The 18,947-nt window shown below is 39.4% G+C and overlaps 1 protein-coding gene across 1 annotated transcript; it reads right to left on the reverse strand.

The window, feature by feature from the left end:
* Nucleotides 1-1,291: 1,291 nt before the first annotated feature.
* zgc:56622 (uncharacterized protein LOC326033 homolog) lies at nt 1,292-15,074 on the reverse strand. Its single transcript, XM_049573738.1, has 10 exons — nt 14,827-15,074; nt 12,330-12,506; nt 11,962-12,078; nt 10,713-10,790; nt 10,338-10,454; nt 8,274-8,386; nt 7,000-7,087; nt 6,840-6,923; nt 2,678-2,760; nt 1,292-2,601 (listed from the first exon to the last, which is right to left on the reverse strand). Exons 1-10 carry the CDS (start codon nt 14,905-14,907, stop codon nt 2,568-2,570), a joined length of 972 nt encoding a protein of 323 aa, XP_049429695.1. The 5' UTR covers nt 14,908-15,074; the 3' UTR covers nt 1,292-2,567.
* Between the last annotated feature and the right edge of the window lie 3,873 nt (nt 15,075-18,947).

Raw genomic sequence — 18,947 nt, forward strand, 5'->3', positions numbered from 1 at the left:
ATGAATTTGGAAACAAGCTTATCCAGAAATGTAAAGGTAAATACAGGAACATTGATAGGTAGCGCATTCAAAAGAAATAACAATCTTGGCAGGACATTCATCCTAATAGATTCTACCCTCCCAACTAAAGACAAAGGAAGCATCTCCCATCTTTCCAAGTCATTTTTGATTTGAGAAATAAGTTTATCATAGTTTGCTTTATATAACTGTTTTGAGGTATGGGTCAGAATGACTCCCAGATACCTGAAGCCCCCTTTTGACCACCTGAATTTCACCTGTCTATCCAAGCACGTAGGCCAACATCCTGTTATCATCATTGCTTCTGATTTCCCCTCATTAACCTTGTACCCTGAGACCTCCCCATAGTCCACCAGGCATTGCATAAGAGCCGGTATAGATGACTGTGGATTTCTTATAAACAAAAGAACATCATCTGCGAACAGTGAAATTTTATGCATCTCGCCTCCCTCATCCACTATTCCCTCAATCTGATCATTTCCCCTTATTAACTCAGCAAGCGGTTCGATACACAGTGCAAACAAAACAGGAGAGACCGGGTTTCCCTGCCTAACACCTTTTTTAAGATCAAAAAATTCGGGGCAGTACCCATTAACCCTAACCCTTGATATTGGATCTTTATTCAGGGTATTAATCCATCTTATAAATGTCAAATTGAATCCCATTTGTTCCATAGTATAATTCAAATATGACCAATCCACCCTGTCAAATGCCCTCTCAGCATCAAGACTGAGAAGCATTGACGGGTGGGCAGAATACCTTGCTACTGCTTGTACATTTAAAGCTCTTCTTATATTGTTTGCTCCCTGACGACCCGGTATAAAACCGGTCTGGTCAGGGTCAATCAATTTACCTAAGTATTTCTGCATCCTATTCGCCAATATGGCACTGATAATTTTTACATCATTCCCCAGCAAGCTGATTGGCCTATAGGCACCACAGTCCAGTGGGTCTTTCCCCTCCTTATGTAAAACTGTTATTATGGCCTCTGACCAGCTCTTTGGTGGGTCATTTTCCTGTAAAGCGTAATTAAAGACCTGACAAAGTTTTGGCACAAGCTCCTCCATAAAGGCCTTATAAAATTCACCTGGTAGACCGTCTGTGCCAGGGGATTTGTTGTTTTTCAATGACTTGATAACGTCTTGTATCTCACTTTCTCGAATAGGAGCTACTAATTCATCCGCCTCAGACACAGAAAGTTTCGCTAAATTAAGATTTTTGAACATAACTTCCAATTTCCTTTTGTTTTGTGTTTCTTCTGGTGTATCATAAAGCTTTTTATAAAAAATTTGAAATGCCTCAGCTTTGGCTTGTGTATTGAAGCGCTCCCTCAGCTTTTCGTGTGAGGAGTTCATCCAGGGAAGTTCTACAGTCTTGTAATTGCTTCAATACACTTTCATCTCTGGTCACTTTGTGTTCATGTCCTAGTCTTTTTATATCGCTTTCCAACTGTTTTTCCCTTTCCATTCTCTGTTTGTTTAGTTTGACAGCAATTTCAATACACTTCCCTCTCAGCACTGCCTTCACCCCATCCCAAAGAGTTGAGGGGGATACTGATCCATTATCATTAATTGTGAAGTATTCGTCTATAGTTTGTTTTATTTGTTCTTTTATACTTGGGTCCGTTACTAAGCTGTTTTTGTCTACTGGTTCTCAGACCAGTGCCAAACCCACAACACTGTTTAGTTAGGGCAATGGGCTGGAAGAAAGAATTTGTTGTGCTTTTATTTGTGGAGCATCTCCTACAAGACCTATAGTTGAGTAACAAATGCCTGAGCATTAGCACTGTACAGGCACACTTCCACTGCCAGGTATCGGATCAGGTGACCATTGAGGTGGAACACATTACCATAAAAATGAGCGACGTGCCTCCTCATCCTCATTCCAGCTCCAAGCTCCATCTGCTTTAGGTGACCAAAAGTTGTGGAACTGACAGTGTCTACAACAGACATTGTAACCACTGCCTCTTTAGTACATTAATTAAATGCTTTGTTTGTTTGTTATTTAATAATTATAAGGACAGACTTAAAGTGATCTACAGACTGAAAAGGCTTGTCTGTTCTCTGTTAGACACCAAAGCACAAATTGTTGCAGCGAAAGAGCTTCATGCTTTTTGAAGGTGCACCCAGCAATGCCAACCTTAACACACATATACTGAAAGTGTATGTAATAAAAAATAATGTGCTCAGTGTGTTGTAATTTAATTTATAATTAATTTGTAAGTCTTAACCTGTCATACTGACTTTAATTAAAAATGATTTGTGTAAACACAAATGTACAGTATTTTATTCATAAAATGAAAACATAAAATTTAGCATCTCATTTCTCAGAGCTTATCAGTGCCCTGATCTTTGTCACATTCATAACATTGAGAAACTGAATTGTCCTTAGATTTGTCTTCACTTTCACATCATCATTATTATCATGTAAAGAAGGCACTGATGAATTACAGCAGGTGATACTGTAGGTAGACTGCACTTAGCTACTCTTTGTCTTGTTGATGTTGATCAGAAGATCCAGTTCGCTGTCTCTTTTGTCTCCTGGCAGCCTTATTCAAACGGGTAGTATGGATGAGACTTGGTCCTGAGGAACAGAACAACAGTCATTACAGTGACAGTAGCTGCACTTTGCATATGATTATTATTGTGTGTTCACTTACTCGTCAAGGGCCAAAGTCCTCCAGCCTCGGTTTAGTCCTCTCAGTGCTGTCATGTCTTCTTCAGTCAGACTGAAGTCAAAGATCTACACAAACAATGAAAACTGATTGTGACAAATGGGCTTTTATAGGTAACCAGATTTATGCTTATTCTGTTTCCTCATAACAAGTCCTAGACTATAGTGTTATTATCCTTGCAGTGGAGTTAATAGACCAGCCCCTACAAAGGTAAATACACCAGTTTGGGGCTTATTGCTCAATTGGTCAACTTAGCTATTAAGTAGCCTAGTGAAAACAGACACCCAAAATCGTCTGTGTCAACTCAGAAGAACATGTTGTGTTGAATGATGACTACAAGCTGGCAGTATGCAACATGAGGGGAGGGACTTTTTAGTATTGAAACTTTAGTAGTGATTTTTAAGCCATGTTAGCATCAGGGGTCTAAGGATGGTGAGGTCTGCAAGTCCAATAAAAAAAGTTAACGCCTCCACATCATGGTGTCTATTGCATCGTATATATGTGTATATATACACAGGATACAGTATAAACACATTCATGCATACACCAATAGGCTGTCAAGCTCTATGAGTGCATTCACATGAACATGAATATCCCATTTATAATCATGTTTATGAAGTAATCTGTTTATGTGTTTGAGCTTGTAAACATCATATTCTGTTTGTCAGAAACCCGAATATGCTAGAGTACTTTGAAAGAAACCGTGATGTACATGGGAAAGATGAATAACCTGATTCTTCTGTACCCAAGTAAGTGGTTAATCATCCAACCTGCCCAGGATGGTTAACATCTCACAGCATTTAGCAATTCAAGAAGGTACATCTCAAAGACAAGTATCAGAGATTGCTCAGAGATACAGTGGTAGCGAGCATGTTAGACCTTCAAGAGGAGGAGGGCATAAGCACCCTCTCCAAAGGGAGAGCTTTTACCTCTCTCTCTTCAAACTCCAACACCAAGAAGGCTGTATGAAAAATACAAAGTACAACATTTTTTTAAATTTCAAATTAAGATCTACTTAAAGGTGAAAGGGGTAATTTTTTTTAACCTGAACCCTCTTTCCATGTTTTTTGCCTTTAAGTAACTAATAGAGACAACTGGGGTTTTTTTGTTTTGTTTTTTTGTTTTATAAATCAGTCCAGTATTGAGCAAGACTGCTGTAGCTGGCAACAGCAAAACTGGGGTCCGTTTCACAAGGCAGGTTTAGTGAAAACTCAGAGTCTGTTAACCCTGAAATGAGGGAAACTCTGAGTTTTCCGTTTCAAAGAGGGGGATAACTCAAACCAGAGAAAGAGGGGTAACTCTAGCCTGTTTCAGAGAGAGAGGTAACTTAAGCTCTCGGTCAGTTACCATAGTAACATGAACGTCTTGAAAACGAACCCCGTTTTTCGTTTGGGGGTTCCCGGTCTAGACCGATTCATGTCCAAGGTCCAAGGCTACTAACCTAACCTGGTCGGGACCAGGTTTTTCTCAATGAACCTCGAGTTTCTCTCTGTCTCCGCCCTCTTTCAGAGCCACACGCTCCATTTGATTTCCTCATTCATTCAGTCAGCAGGCGAGTTTTGGCGTAGCCTAGTTCTGTCATTTTAAAAAATCAGAGTCAGTATATTAGAAGTCCATTAGGCACAGTAGGTGGCGACTTTTTTCACTAACATGGCATGTCTGTTGATAACGATCCCGTGGATTAAGCATTACTGCGCAGAGAATTAAATATTCGTCGGGAGATGGTTATCAGACTGCGCATAGATGTTTTAGCATTTCCACACAATTATCTTTTTGAGCTGTACCGTTTCACGTCACAGTCCATCATCTACATACATAACCTAATCCGTCCTTACATTTGCAACATTACCAATCGTAGTCATGCTCTCACATCCCAGCAGATATTGTGTGTTGCGCTGTGTTTCTTTGCAAATGGAAGTTTTGTGTACAATGTCGGAGATGCTGAGCACTTGAGTAAGGCAACTGTAGGCAGGGCGGTCAGAAAATTGTGCTCGTTTTACGGGTATCTGCCCTCTTTCTGTTGGCTGAATAGAAGTCTGTGTTAGTTTAAAGAGGCTTAATTAGCCTATTTAACAGAACATGATATAGATGAGGAGACATTTATGTGTGTGAAAACAGCATTATGTTGGGGATAAAACAACTGCACAGTCAAACAGCCACTTAATATTTACTTTACAATGTAAAACATGATCAAAATGAGGTACCCCCATGAGATTATGCCGAGTTCTTACCTGTTTGAACAATGTTTTTATATTTCATTGCACCTAAATGAAATAAATTAATAGGCTACCATTCCAGCAGTTTTCCCCTGTAACATTATTGTGATTGCAAAGGACTACATTTAAACTTACGCATTGACCCGAGCAGCAATGTTCTCCCACACCGTCTCCCTCTCTTTTGCAGCTGCAGCGGTGTTGCACTTCTTTTTGAAAACGTGTTCAAACTCGCCGTATGAGCGCATTAAGATTTCTAATTCTAGTGGGGTGAAAAACGCAGCCCTCCTCTTCCCCGTTGCCATGGTGACTCGTCGAATCGGGGCTCCATTGATGCTGGCTTTTTATAGTTGTGGTGCACGCGCTTAACTCCAGGTGAAACTACTCCGAGTTGATTAAACTGATTCACATCAGCTGTTCTGGAACCGGAAACTCAGAGTTTCCTATCTCAGAGTAGATCAACTCAGAGTTCAGGATTAGACTCAGAGTTTGTTGAACCTGCTTTGTGAAACGGACTCCAGGCTGCAACGTAACGGTACAGGGCAACTGTACACCGTCATCTTGCATCCACTAAAAGTGCTTGTTTTTGTCACTGATAGGCTCAGATTGTTATTTTTAGTATCTGACAACACTGCAGAAAGGACTCCAACATTTTTGTTAAAGAGTAAGGTCCTTTTTGTCATATTCAGAAACAGCACCAAAATCGCTATCATCAACCCATCACCAGACTCCATTTAAAACAAAAAAAAACTGTCTTGGTTCATCTTTCCACTGTTTCAACAATCACCGACTCTGGTTTGGTTAAGATGAATTCTCAATTCACCCAGTTAGAAATGTAATAATAATAATAATAATAATAATAATAATAATATACTGGCTCTATACACACTAAAATGACTGTTTATTTAAATGGAGTCTGGTTGGTTTGCAGATTGTGATTTCTGGGTTGTTTCTAGGTAAACGGATTTTATTCTTTGACTTTGAAGTGATACTTTCCATAATGTTGGAGTACACTTAAAATAACAATCTGAGCCTGTCATTGGCAAAAACAAACACTTTAAGTGTACGTAAATTTACAGTGCAGACATGCCCAGAGTGTTTGCATTGCAGCCTGTTTCACACTCTTGATACTGCTCCCATTAGTCACTTAGACACAAAAACAGGAAAACAGTGGCCAGGTTGAAAAATACTGCAGTTACCCTTTAAGGTATATCTTCTTCTTGGTATCTCATCAAATTCTTGACACATGTGTTTAAATACAGTGCATATGTGTGCAGATATTCTGATGTGCCTTTATTGAGTTATTTATCCATTTTAAGATTCTCCTAGACAGGCTTGGAGTCAGTGTGCAGATGTTTGTTGATTTTTAACTGATGCTGCTTTTTACATCCTTCAAAGAAGTCTGTCTGTGCACCACTTTTGTTCAGACTGAATTATTTCCAACACTATTAAAGGGGATGAATTGTCTTGACATTTTGTACAGACATTCATGGTCCCCAGAGGGTGAATCCCTGAATCATTTGGGGTTATGAGAGAAATTTCTTGACAACAATGGATCGCCATGAAAGTTGTTCACGTCCCCTCAGATGAATTGCAATAACTAGATCCCTTAACCTTTCATCCAGCGCATTATTGTTAAACTTTCCGACTACACTGTAGCTGATGTATGATGCATTTGAACTGAGAGCTCTGTTGGGCCTTAGCTGCATGTAAGAGCATTTACCATTCTGCAGTTTCCTTAAAGCAACAAAATAATGCTAACGTCCAGAATCTGTGTGGACCAGAGTCCAGATGATATACTGAACAATGTCTAATGAACACACAACTATCACAAAGCAGCGTGAGCACTAAAGAGAGCAGGCAATTAGTGGGAATGAGCCTGCCAGATGGAAACAGTTAGAGAATAAAGAGCAGAGAGGAAGGAGAGGTTTTACCTTTGTGTTTTCAAGGATGTGATGAGGCTTGTCGCTCTTAGGGATGACTGAAATACCCTGCTGCACATGGTACCTCAGTAATACCTGTGAGAATACAGTTGTTACTAATGAAGAAATACACACATACTTACACACACACAGTACACACGCTCACACTGACCTGTGCAGTGGTGCGTCTGTGCTTCTTGGCTATGTCTGTTACGACTGGGTCCTCCAGGAGCTTATGTGGATCTGTGTCTCCTCTGAGCCTGAGATAGACAGATAAAACCGAGAGCACAGGATTGTTCATTCACAAGAATCAGTAGGCTGAATAGGTAGTTATTGTACATTTCTATTACACTCGTTACTCCATATTTCACTACTCTGAAGCAGCATCCTGCGTCAGTCTGTGTCAGAAACATCAAAGACCAACCTCACCTTGTCTGCAGTCACTTGTGCTCATATCTATCCATAGAGCTGTAGACTACTTCTCATTGAACTCAAGCTCAGAGGTTGTGGATCAGATAGGCTTAATGAGAGAATAAACCTTAAGCATAACAATGAGGCTCAGTGTTGTGAGATCTGCTTAACCCCTAACCCCACAAAGCCAGACTACATCAGCAAGATCCTCCTCTACTCCCAGAATTCTCTGTCACAAGAGAAACTAAAACTGGTAGAGCTCCTCTCAGGATTCACATCAGTGTATCCTTAAATCAGTAAGGAGCTCGGGGTGAGGTTCTAAAGTTCAAAAGCCAAAGCAGTTTCTCTGCACAGTGAGAAAAGTTTTGTTTGGGTGTGCTGACCTGAGGTGTAAAGAGTAGAGGAACTTAGAAAGAGTGTTGCAGGATTCAAGGATTTATTATTGTCATTATATGGTAAAGATATATTAAACATGTATTTTAATTAGAACAGAATAAAAACTTATAAAACATATTCAAGAAAATGTGACTTTGTGACTGATACTCGGTGGGTATCCCAATGCTAATATTACAATTGCTAAGTTTTAACAGCAGTAACTGTATCATTAAGGCCACACACTGTGTGTATGTCTACTACATGTACTGCCTACTACAGGTACTACAGACAGCAAAAATATGACATGTACTATACTATGTGCACTGCCTACGACAAGGAAAACAATGCTATTTCTCTGAACTCTCTTTACTGGTGTGAAGATGACAAAGGGTTGCTTGTAGGATCACAGATACTATTATGTAAAATAAATAGGACCTGAATTATCTGACCTGTTTAGAAGCTCTAATTTGATTATAACTCTGCAGTATGAATCAACACAAAGTGGATCTAAACACATCTTTCCTCTGGATTAAAAAATGACCTCTAAGCATGATCATATGCACTTAAGAATATAAACAGAAGTATCCAGATGCTTTATCCATCTTTAAGCCTCAGTGTGAGTAAGTGGAGTGTGTGAGTGAGTGATGCTGTATATCTTACAGCTCTGGGGGTCTGGCAGGTGAGCCGAAGGGACTGTAGGCAGTTAAAGCGACGTTCTTGGATTTACAGAACTCTATCATGTCTGTCTGCACCAGGTAGGGATGTAGCTCGATCTATGGATGATAAAACACCCAACTAAAGGTAAATACAAATGGATGCTGATCTAGACATAGCTCATTCAGAACTTTGATGTACAGTCAGCTTCTAAACTGGACCAAAGTTTAGTTCCAGGATGTTCTCTCTATGGTGTTACATTATTGTTAAAAAGCAAAACCTGTGACACATCACAATATGTTGCAGTATGCTAGTTGCACTGCCATATGATGTAACATGATTACATCACACAAATTACATGAACAAACTCGCCATATAATGATGCTATGTTGTATATGGCAACATATGATGTCATAGTAACCGAAAGAGAATTTCATTTGTGACATCATATAATATCACATAATATCATATAAGGTAATATGATAACCAGCTAAAGAAATCATTCATGCAAATAATCTTAAATATTTAATCATGACATAAATTGTGGTGATATTTGTGTAATGTCAAATGATGTCATATGACCTCATGTAATGCCATTTATCATATAATGCAGTACAATGACATCAAATGACACCAGTTGATCGTCATCAGGATGCTTTAAAATGTCATGGATAAATATTCACGACTCTTTGCCGTTAAAATAATATTTTTTTTCCAGTTTTCCAGTCATACCCAAAATATGCAATTCCAAGACTGTTTAAGAACCCCAGTGTGTAGAAGTATTCAAATATACCACTTTGAATATGGTGATGCCACTTTTTGTTTTTTCCTTTGCCAAAATTTTTCATCCATCCTTGACAAGACAGCTACTGTAGCTAAGTACTCATAACTTGTATTGTCAGTGATATAAGGCAGTAAGCAAATTGTTGCACTTGATACTTTCATCACCCTTTGACCCACTACACCCACGCCCTGCATCGGAACAGATTCATCCTACTTCCAACCAGAGTGCCTCCCCTGTTCCTCATTTTTATCTACTGGCTCATTAAGACAAAACAAAACTCAACCTGATGGAGCTATCTCTACCATTCAATGTGATATGTTTTGCTAAAAAAAAAAACCTCCAGATGTCGCTGTGTCTTTAAATAGTCTGCCTTTGTGGTTCACTTCCTACAGTAATTAGTTAGAGGAAAAAAAATACAAAAACAAAAGTCTAATAAAGGTCAAATTGTTATTTTTAAAAGCATGCCCTACCAAACAGTTCATTTGTTCTTTAACAGTAAAGATCGTGAAGCTAAGCTTATGTCATTAAAACTGGCTATGTGCTAACAAATGAAAACACTTCTGATCATCCATTGTTGTTGAACAATGCATTTAGTGTTATCCAACACACACACACACACACACACACACATATATATATATATATATATATATATGTATGTATGTATATTTTTTACAGTCTTAAGCCATGCTCAACCAAAAAGTTGAATTGTCCTTTTATGGTAAAGGTAGTAATGCTAAGATAATACATTTACAATTTTTATGTAATTAAAAAAAAGATTCATATTTACTGTTGGTAATACCATATATTTAATGTTATTCCATCATATGTTTGATGAAAAGAATCTATATCACTATGATTTTTCACCATCTCTGACATGTTTTCAAAGTACTGTAATGGTAAATATCGAGGAAAAAAATACCTGAAAATAATACTAGTAGTGGTAATATTACTAATTCCATGGTAACAAGTTAATATATGTTGGTATACTAACATATTCCTAGCATTATAACACTATATTGTTTGTAATTTTATTTATCTATTTTGTTTTACAGTTACTATAGAGTGACTTTTAAAAACCTATGGGGTCTGTTAAAAAAAATAAAAAATGAAAGAAAAAAGTTAATTAGGATAACCCAGCTGAGGTTGGACCACTTATTTTTTTTTACTTAAACAATAAATTAAATTAATTGGTCTATACTTGAATAAGTATGATGGAACTGATATGAGAATGTTATCTTTCTCCTGCTTATGTCAGTAATGGAGCTACTCTAAATATGTGGTACCTGATTGACAGCAGGGGGCACCCTGCACAGAGCAAGGACTCTCTCCAGCTGCAGGATGCTGAAGTTGGACACACCAATACTCTTCACTTTCCCTGAGGCCTGCAGGGCTTCCATTCCCTGAAAACAGATCGTGACAGTGAACACACGACAACCATCCGCTCTCAAAGGCTAATGTGGTTTAACTAAAAATAATCCAAATGTACTTCCCGTGCCAGGTGGTTGTTTGTTTGGTGTGTTTTATTTAAAACAAGAGAAAATGTACGGTAACTACTGAAGCGATTCTCTATGATATAGTGGATCAATGTGTAGAGCTGCATATATATATGGTGTCTGTGGTGGTGCCAGTGCAAACAGAAAGAGTACATGTGTTCATACCCTCCATACATCTACATAGTCTATGTCAGAGGTCAGAATCTTTCCATCCTTCTTCGGGAAAAACTCATCACCAATTTTCTACAAAGACATTTAAAGGTATCAGTCAGACAGATGCAAATATGTAGCATGTGTTCTTTTAACATATACAAGTACTTCCCTCTTTCAAGCATATTTAGTAAAGTTTTAAAACATGCAGATACAGAGACTACTGGCATTAAGTGACTTTTGTTACTGGCAAGGAATAAAATATGTGATTTCAATAGGCTGGTCCTACTGACAAACATACTTAGAATAAACATTGTCGCTTTACACAGTTTTAGCTTCTTTTAGCTCATTATTGTTGTTCTCAGGCCTGAACATAAACTCTATAAATGCCTCTCCCTGCTCTCACTAATCCCCCAGGGAGAAATTTTTTAATTCAGTTTCCAGCAGCATTAGGCAACTGTTTTCAGCAAACTATGATGAGCAGTGACACCTCCAAGGGGGGGCCAAACAGGGTCATGGCCATAATTGTCTTTAAGAGGCTGTGGCACTCATTTTTTAAGCTATCACAAAGGTAGAAACTAGTCAAAATCGAAGCTATCCATTGATAACAAGCATGTCGGCATAGCTTGTTGGAAAGGGGGCTAAATAACGTTCTAAACAGTAAAAGGCTACACAGGGAAAAAATGCCAACAAAAAATCAGCTGTCAAAAGTCAAAAAAGTCCTGTGCACACCAAAACAGTCTTGGACAGGTGCGTAGATGGGGCAAACAATGAATCAAAAAGGAGAACACCACAGGACTTTTTTGACTTTTGACAGCCGATTTTTTTGTTGGTATTTTTTCCTTGTGTTGTCTAATAAATGTAACCTTTTTCTGCAAGTGCAGACAGTGTGTGGGTGTTCTCCTTTTTGATTCATTGATTGCCCCACCTGAGCACCTATCTAAGACTGTTTTGGTATGCAAGGGACTTTTTTGACTTGGTGAGGAAACACCTGGCATGGCCATTTTCAAAGGGGTCCCTTGAAGCATTACCTCAAGATATCTGAATGAGCATGTGTTCTATGGGTGCCCATGAGTCTCCAACTAAACTTGAAAAGTCTTGTTCCCAGTAAACACATTTACTGTTTGGGCAGGACCTTTCCTTAATGGGCTCTTAAGCCGCAGAAATTCATACCAATTCTAGTCAAATATCTTTTTTTCTCTAGCTTGGGTCAAGGATCTCTGGGATAAGGGCAGGAAAAGGAATTTTAGATTTTACACTCCACCTGTAGGCCAACAGGAAAATGCACAAGGTAAAGATCCAGGTAGTCCAGCTGGAGATCATTCAGGGACTTATTCAGACACACAGGGATGTCCTCTGGGGCATGGAAGGTAGACCACAGCTATAACAAAAAGGTACAGGGCAGGAGAGGTGACAGAAAATTAAAATGTTGTATACAATACACTAGGTAGCATACTAAAACCATAAAAAAATCTATACCATAATCTAAAACATGGTACTTTTTCTTCTTTTACTAACTCAAAAGCTTTTTTGATCAAACAGAAAACTTCAAAGGTGTAATTAACGATGTAATTCTCCCTCATCATGTTGCATCCTGACCTTTTTGTAACACCTGTTCTCCTCAGCACCCACCTTACTGACGATGAACATGTCCTGGCGCCTGATGATGCCTTGCTCTATTTTGGAGCGCAGAGCCTTGCCAATATCAACTTCATTTTTGTAGCAGAGAGCAGTGTCTATATGGCGATAGCCGGCCGCAATGGCAGTCTCCACTGCACCCTGGACCGAGGTGCGGGGAAGATGTGAGGACTGTGAGAAGTAAAACATGTTAAAATAGGTCTGTCACTTTCTTGACATCTCCATCACTATCAGTCATATTAATAACAATAAAATCGCCAGTTCTCTTTGTGCTGTTAACAATTTAAAGCATATTTGAATATTGGGGCAATGTGTCCCTCCCAGTATACTGTATATGATATTTACTGCCTAGAGGTGTACTAATGTTCAGTTTCTTTCTGGGCATCAGATGAGAAGACTGATACCACTCTTACATCTGTCCGTTGAAAGCCTTACTGTACTTTGTCAGATTTTTTAGTACAGTAAGCAAAAGAGAGTCTGTTATGGGTCTATTATACAATTGCAGCATATCACCAAGTCTGTCTAGATTAATAGGCAAATACCAGGGCTAAAACATCTGTCCCAAGTCCAGAAGCCAGGGCAGATGCTTCAGAACAGGCTCCTGGACTGTGTTCTTTAAATGGGGCTTAACTAATTCAAGCTAAAATAATCCTGTTTATTCTCATCCAGCTAATTTGGTGTAGCATCAGCACTTTCTCCATTACAGTAAAAATTGTAACATTTTGCCTGTGTGTTGCATCTCTGAGGCAGCACTTTCTTTGCCCAATTATTTGAATGTCACTTAAAAAACGTTAAGGATCAGGCGGTTAAGGTTTTGTCATTGTTTGGATTAGGGTCAGTCTTAAGGGAACAGTTCTACATTTCTAGAAATATAATTTGCATTCTTGTCAGGCGGTAGATAAGATCAATACCATTCTCATATTTGTGTCAATTTGCTCAGCTTGGCTTAAAGACTAGGAGCAAGAAGCTAGCCTGGTACTGTCCAAAGCTGAGAAAACACATGTGTGCGAGCACATATGTTTTCTCAGCTTTGGACAGCTCACTAAAAAAAAACTTTACACAGTAGACACTTTGACATGTCAGGAAAAGAAGGTGGATTTCATAACATTAACGATGGCTGCGCTCCACTTAGGGGAGGCCCTGGTATTGTGTGTGCTGGCTTACTGAAATAGTTTACTGGGACACTTAAGTGAGCCATTGTTACTGTTATCAGTTTCACCTGTTCTTTTCTTACCATGACAAGTTAAAACTTCTGCTGTGAAGAAGCTTTGTCATCATTTTATACCTCATTTGTTCAATCCATATAGAACAGATGTTACGTACTGTAACTAAATCTCTCCTGGCACAGCTACTTCCTTTTTGACATCACATTAAAGTAGGCAGGCAACTAGGGAAAACTCTAGGAGGTATGATTTTGGTTTCTGTAGAAATTAAACAACAAGATATAATGTGTTGATTAGTGAGCTTCAAAAGTGCTCACAGGCAGATTTTTAGCTTCAACCAAGCGACAACCTCTGGGGCTAAAAATAAATTAAGCAAGCACAGAATTGCCTCGCTCCAGAAACAAGTCAATCCCGGTTGACCCCCATGTTAAAATACCTAACTCACTCCTCCACAGCTCCACCCACTCATACAACTTTGGTCATTTCTGGCTCCAAAAAACCAAGATGGCAACAGCCAAAATGCTGAACTTGGAACACCAGAAGAGGAGTCCACGAACCACTGGGGGACGTCACAGTAGCTACGTCCATTAATTTATACAATCCATGGCTTCGACCAGCAACTCTATAGGTCGTTCTGTTGGTCAGTCATTCCAAAAAAAATTTGGTGGTCATTGCTTTTGCTTTAGGAGGGTGAAATCTGGGAGTGAGCGATAGGAGTGGCCAATAACCAAAACTGCATAACTTCTGATTGGTCTCCACACACAGATTGACAGACATACACATACACATATATACACCATGGTTGTCAGAGGGAGCCTTAGTTGGATTTTTGACAAGTGTGTGTGAGGTTGTGCATGTGTGAATGCATGAACTTGCAGATGAATGCAAATTAGCACTTGTTGAACTTTGGACAGACCTAAAAGCTGCTTCCCTGTGCTTCCAGTCTTAATGCTAACTTAGTTAATCATCTAATGGTTCCAGCTCCATATTGCACAGATATGAGCTTGGTATCAATCCTCTGCAAAGCAAAATAAGCACATTTCACAACATGTCAAACTATTCCTTTGATAAAGGGGGTGGGGTCAGTGTGCAGCCTGAGATCAAGTCCCATATCCTTTAATCTGGAGGATAAATGATTGCCTATCAGAATCCAGTATTTTCAATTGACAAACGCAAAGTTCATGCAGTATGTACTCTTTAACCTAAAATTCATGTATTTGCAAAGCATGATTAAGAACTTTACTCTCAAACAGTATGCAAGAAAATAAATTGTTAACAGCTGGATTGTTTGCAGTAAAAAGCAGATATAGGAATAAGTGTGAGGCTACCTTCCATGTCCCCAGACCCAAAATTGGCATTCGTGTGCCATCATTCAACTCTATGGTCCTGGCCACCTGTGTGTCCTCCATGGAGTAGATTGCACGGCAGGAGAAAAACAACAAAATGTAAAACTCAGCACACACTTGCACACTGAGCTTTCCTCTTCCTCTTGTCCCCTCAGACTGCAACTGCTGAGTCAATGTCCTTCCTTTTTTTCTATGTTGACTTTACTTCTCTATCTGACGTTTTTCTTCCCTTCTCTCCCTTATATCTTCCCCTCTGACGTGTTTTTTTCTCCCTTCTATTTTGACCTTATCAGTCACGTAGTTAATTATTGGACAAAATAGAACACTCTACCACCATGAAGTATTTATGTGTATAGTTAGTAGGTGAGGAGGAGCATGTTGCAAAGGTCACTTTTCTCATAGGGGTGGCAGTACACACACACACACACACACACACACACAAAGGCACAGTCACATTGTAAGAAAAAACTGTTGTAATATTTCCAGTTCAACATTAGATGGTGATGTGGTATCACCTAAAATAAAAATGCTGTAGATTTGAAGGAGTAAGTTTTTATCCTATTATGTCCAGTGATAAAAGTCTAACAATCTTCATATATTATAAATAATACATAATAAATACGGATTAATGAATGATGGGGTCAGAATCATTCAAGGAGCATGATACCATAAAGTCATGTAAATGAATCATTTAGATGTATGACTCATGATTCACAATTATGATTTCCATTACACTTATCATGGAGCAAGACTTTACTGCCTCTTTGAGGTTGTACTTTGGCACAGCAGTGATTTGAGCGACATACTTTCCAACGGGCAGGGCTAGCAGCTGTTAGCACTTGGCAGTAGTAGCAGCGTGTGGCTGGACCCAGCTGCCCACATCGCACATCGCGGGGTAAGATGTACACTCACACAGACACAGTTTAACTTACACAAGTTACAACACATCCCATTTACTGTTACAACAAGCCCCAGGCCCAGGCTGATAATATAAACTGTCTGCAACATTTCTCCTGCATTGTTCAAAAGCCTACTCAATTACGAGTGCTGCTAAGCTAAAAGCTAATGATTTAGTCTCGGCACCAGACAATCGGAGATCTCCGCCTTCTCATAGTCTGGGGACACTCCTTTCTAAAGTGTGTTTAACACACCGGCAAAAACAGCCGGCAACAAAGCAACGCCTCTTGCGTTTTTGAAAAGAACACGCCTTCTCGGAAATGTGTGCTCCCCCTTTTCTCGTCCGCAAGGAAACAAACACACAGAGAGCTTGAAAATGGATGCCGAGAGATTTAACTCCATTTTATCAAATGTGTGCTCATCCGTGAAGAAAATATTTTTTCCAACGGATGTCTTAGTTACAATATGATTGAGCTAACTGGAGTAGTTTCATGTCGTATCAGACAACGGGAGGCTTTTAACAGATGACGTCCTGATGTTAGCTTTGCTGCTAGTGTTAGCTGTCCCTGTCAGCTGCAGCCACTGATGCTTTCTAGACATCGTGATTTCCCAAAACTGAATAAATACCACACACAGCAACACGTTTAATGAGTTATTACCTATTACAGACACCGCTAATGGCTAAGAAATAGTAATGTTTATTCAATCATTGTGTTTATAGGCTTTACAAACATCGGATTAGTCTAAACGGTGATATAGTGATGTGAAAAATGTGATATATATATATATATATATATATATATATATATATATATATATATATATATATATAGCTAAAAGCTCCACTGGTTTTCTATCCGGAAGTAGGCCTATTTGTAAACAACAAGGCGATTCCCTCTAGTCTATAATCCGGCCGGACGGATGAGTCATGGCCTTGTAAAAGATTATGTTTGTTTCTTTTAGTTGCCGAGAATGTGTTGCCGCAAACCTGACAAACATCCGCTAACTTTGACGGCGTTTTCTGCGAGCACAGCTGAGCCATTTTGCTACACGTGTTTCTAGTGGGACTATGTTTACAAGCACAAGAGTTCAACGAGCCACCGAAGGACCGCCCTGCAGATTGACTATTGGTTCTGCAACATAGGGAGTTTTTTTAAACTCTGAAATTGTATCCGCCCACCTAAACACAAAATCAGGGAGAAAGTCATCAGTCTTTAGTTAAGCAAAGCATCTTGTGAGTCTACTAATGATTAAGCTCAGAGTTTAGTGATAGAGAGGACAGGAGAGAAAGAAGAGGGAGAGGACAGGACAAGAGCAGTCAGCGGCGGAGCGGCTCGTAGTTAATGGGTACCTGTCTGTAGGCTCTCCACCTGAGTCAAACATGAAAGACGTGCACTTTAACCGACGAGGAGCGGTCATTACGCGCGACTATTACGCACGGTTGTGAGGTGCGCAGCAGCAGATCTCAAAGCACACTGTTTATAAACCAGTTTACCAGTTTAAGTGCAGGAAATGTTAAGTTGTTAAGCCATAAGTTAAAGATTAGACATTCACTCTGCCTGTTGGAGAGATAGAGAGAAGATTAAAGTGTCAAATTGCGGTAAAAGATGCTGTATAAAGGACAGGCTACAACTTTTTTTCCTTGTCATCCCTGGAATTATTTTCTATGGATGGATTACTGAACAGGCCTACCAGGCACAGGCACAGGCACAGGAGCCCATAGTGTCAGAGTGTCACCTGCAAAACCTCAGTCAAATTAACACAACCCTCTCATGAAGAGATACAAAATTACCTCAAATACCCCATTGTCACCAAATTAACTTTGGTTCTTGAACTGGTATCATTCAGGACTCTCGGAACCTTGGGAATATTTAGCGAACCAGTCTGTGTTTCCACCAGATTTGATTAGAAGCACTGTAATATGTGAAAGGATGTGTGATCAACAGAGGGCACTGCACAGTGCATAACTGAAGTTAATAGTTCTAGCAAGATGGCAGATGGCATTGATTACCTGCAAACCTTTGCTCTGTTGGTTCAAAATTAGGTTTGGGAACCGGCACAGAGCCTGTTCCATGCTGGTGGAAAAGGGGTAAGCTGTTTCAGGCCCAAAGACACACAAAATGATTTTTTTTTTTAAAGACATAAAACTCACTTGAAAGAGACACAAAACCTTAAAAAATGCATGATCATTATGAAGCCATGCAAAACAACAAAAAATGAAAAGGGAAAAACTCCACAAAGTCAGTGTGTCTTGCTTCTGTGTGGGAGAGGTGGTGGGGTCTTTTGCGTATCTGTGCCCAGGGGCCCATTCTGTCACAATCCACCCATGATCTTCAGTGCTACTAGAGAAATGTTGCCAAATTGAAAACCATTTTATGCTCCAGAGATGCTACTTAGGTTTATGGAGGAGCTCCAAGTCAGAAAGAGTCCCAGTCAGCAGGCTGCAGTGGAAAGATAGATCCATGAGTGTACTGTACATTTATATATTCAGGTGCGTAGTCATACTGGAGGAAGTTACATAAGAATCAAATACCCTGTTATAAAGTACAGTACAGGCCAAAAGTTTGGACACACCTTCTCATTCATTGTGTTTTCTTTATTTTCATGACTATTTACATTGTAGATTCTCACTGAAGGCATCAAAACTATGAATGAACACGTGGAGTTATGTACTTAACAAAAAAAGGTGAAATAACTGAAAACATGTTTTATATTCTAGTTTCTTCAAAATAGCCACCCTTTGCTCTGATTACTGCTTTGCACACTCTTGGCATTCTCTCCATGAGCTTCAAGAGGTAGTCACCTGAAATGGTTTCCACTTCACAGGTGTGCCTTATCAGGGTTAATTAGTGGAATTTCTTGCTTTATCAATGGGGTTGGGATCATCAGTTGTGTTGTGCAGAAGTCAGGTTAATACACAGCCGACAGCCCTATTGGACAACTGTTAAAATTCATATTATGGCAAGAACCAATCAGCTAACTAAAGAAAAACAAGTGGCCATCATTACTTTAAGAAATGAAGGTCAGTCAGTCCGGAAAATTGCAAAAATTTTAAATGTGTCCCCAAGTGGAGTCGCAAAAACCATCAAGCGCTACAACGAAACTGGCACACATGAGGACCGACCCAGGAAAGGAAGACCAAGAGTCACCTCTGCTTCTGAGGATAAGTTCATCCGAGTCACCAGCCTCAGAAATCGCAAGTTAAC

The sequence above is a fragment of the Epinephelus fuscoguttatus genome, linkage group LG4, assembly GCF_011397635.1.
Source record: "Epinephelus fuscoguttatus linkage group LG4, E.fuscoguttatus.final_Chr_v1".
In the NCBI taxonomy this organism is placed as follows: Eukaryota; Metazoa; Chordata; class Actinopteri; order Perciformes; family Serranidae; genus Epinephelus; species Epinephelus fuscoguttatus.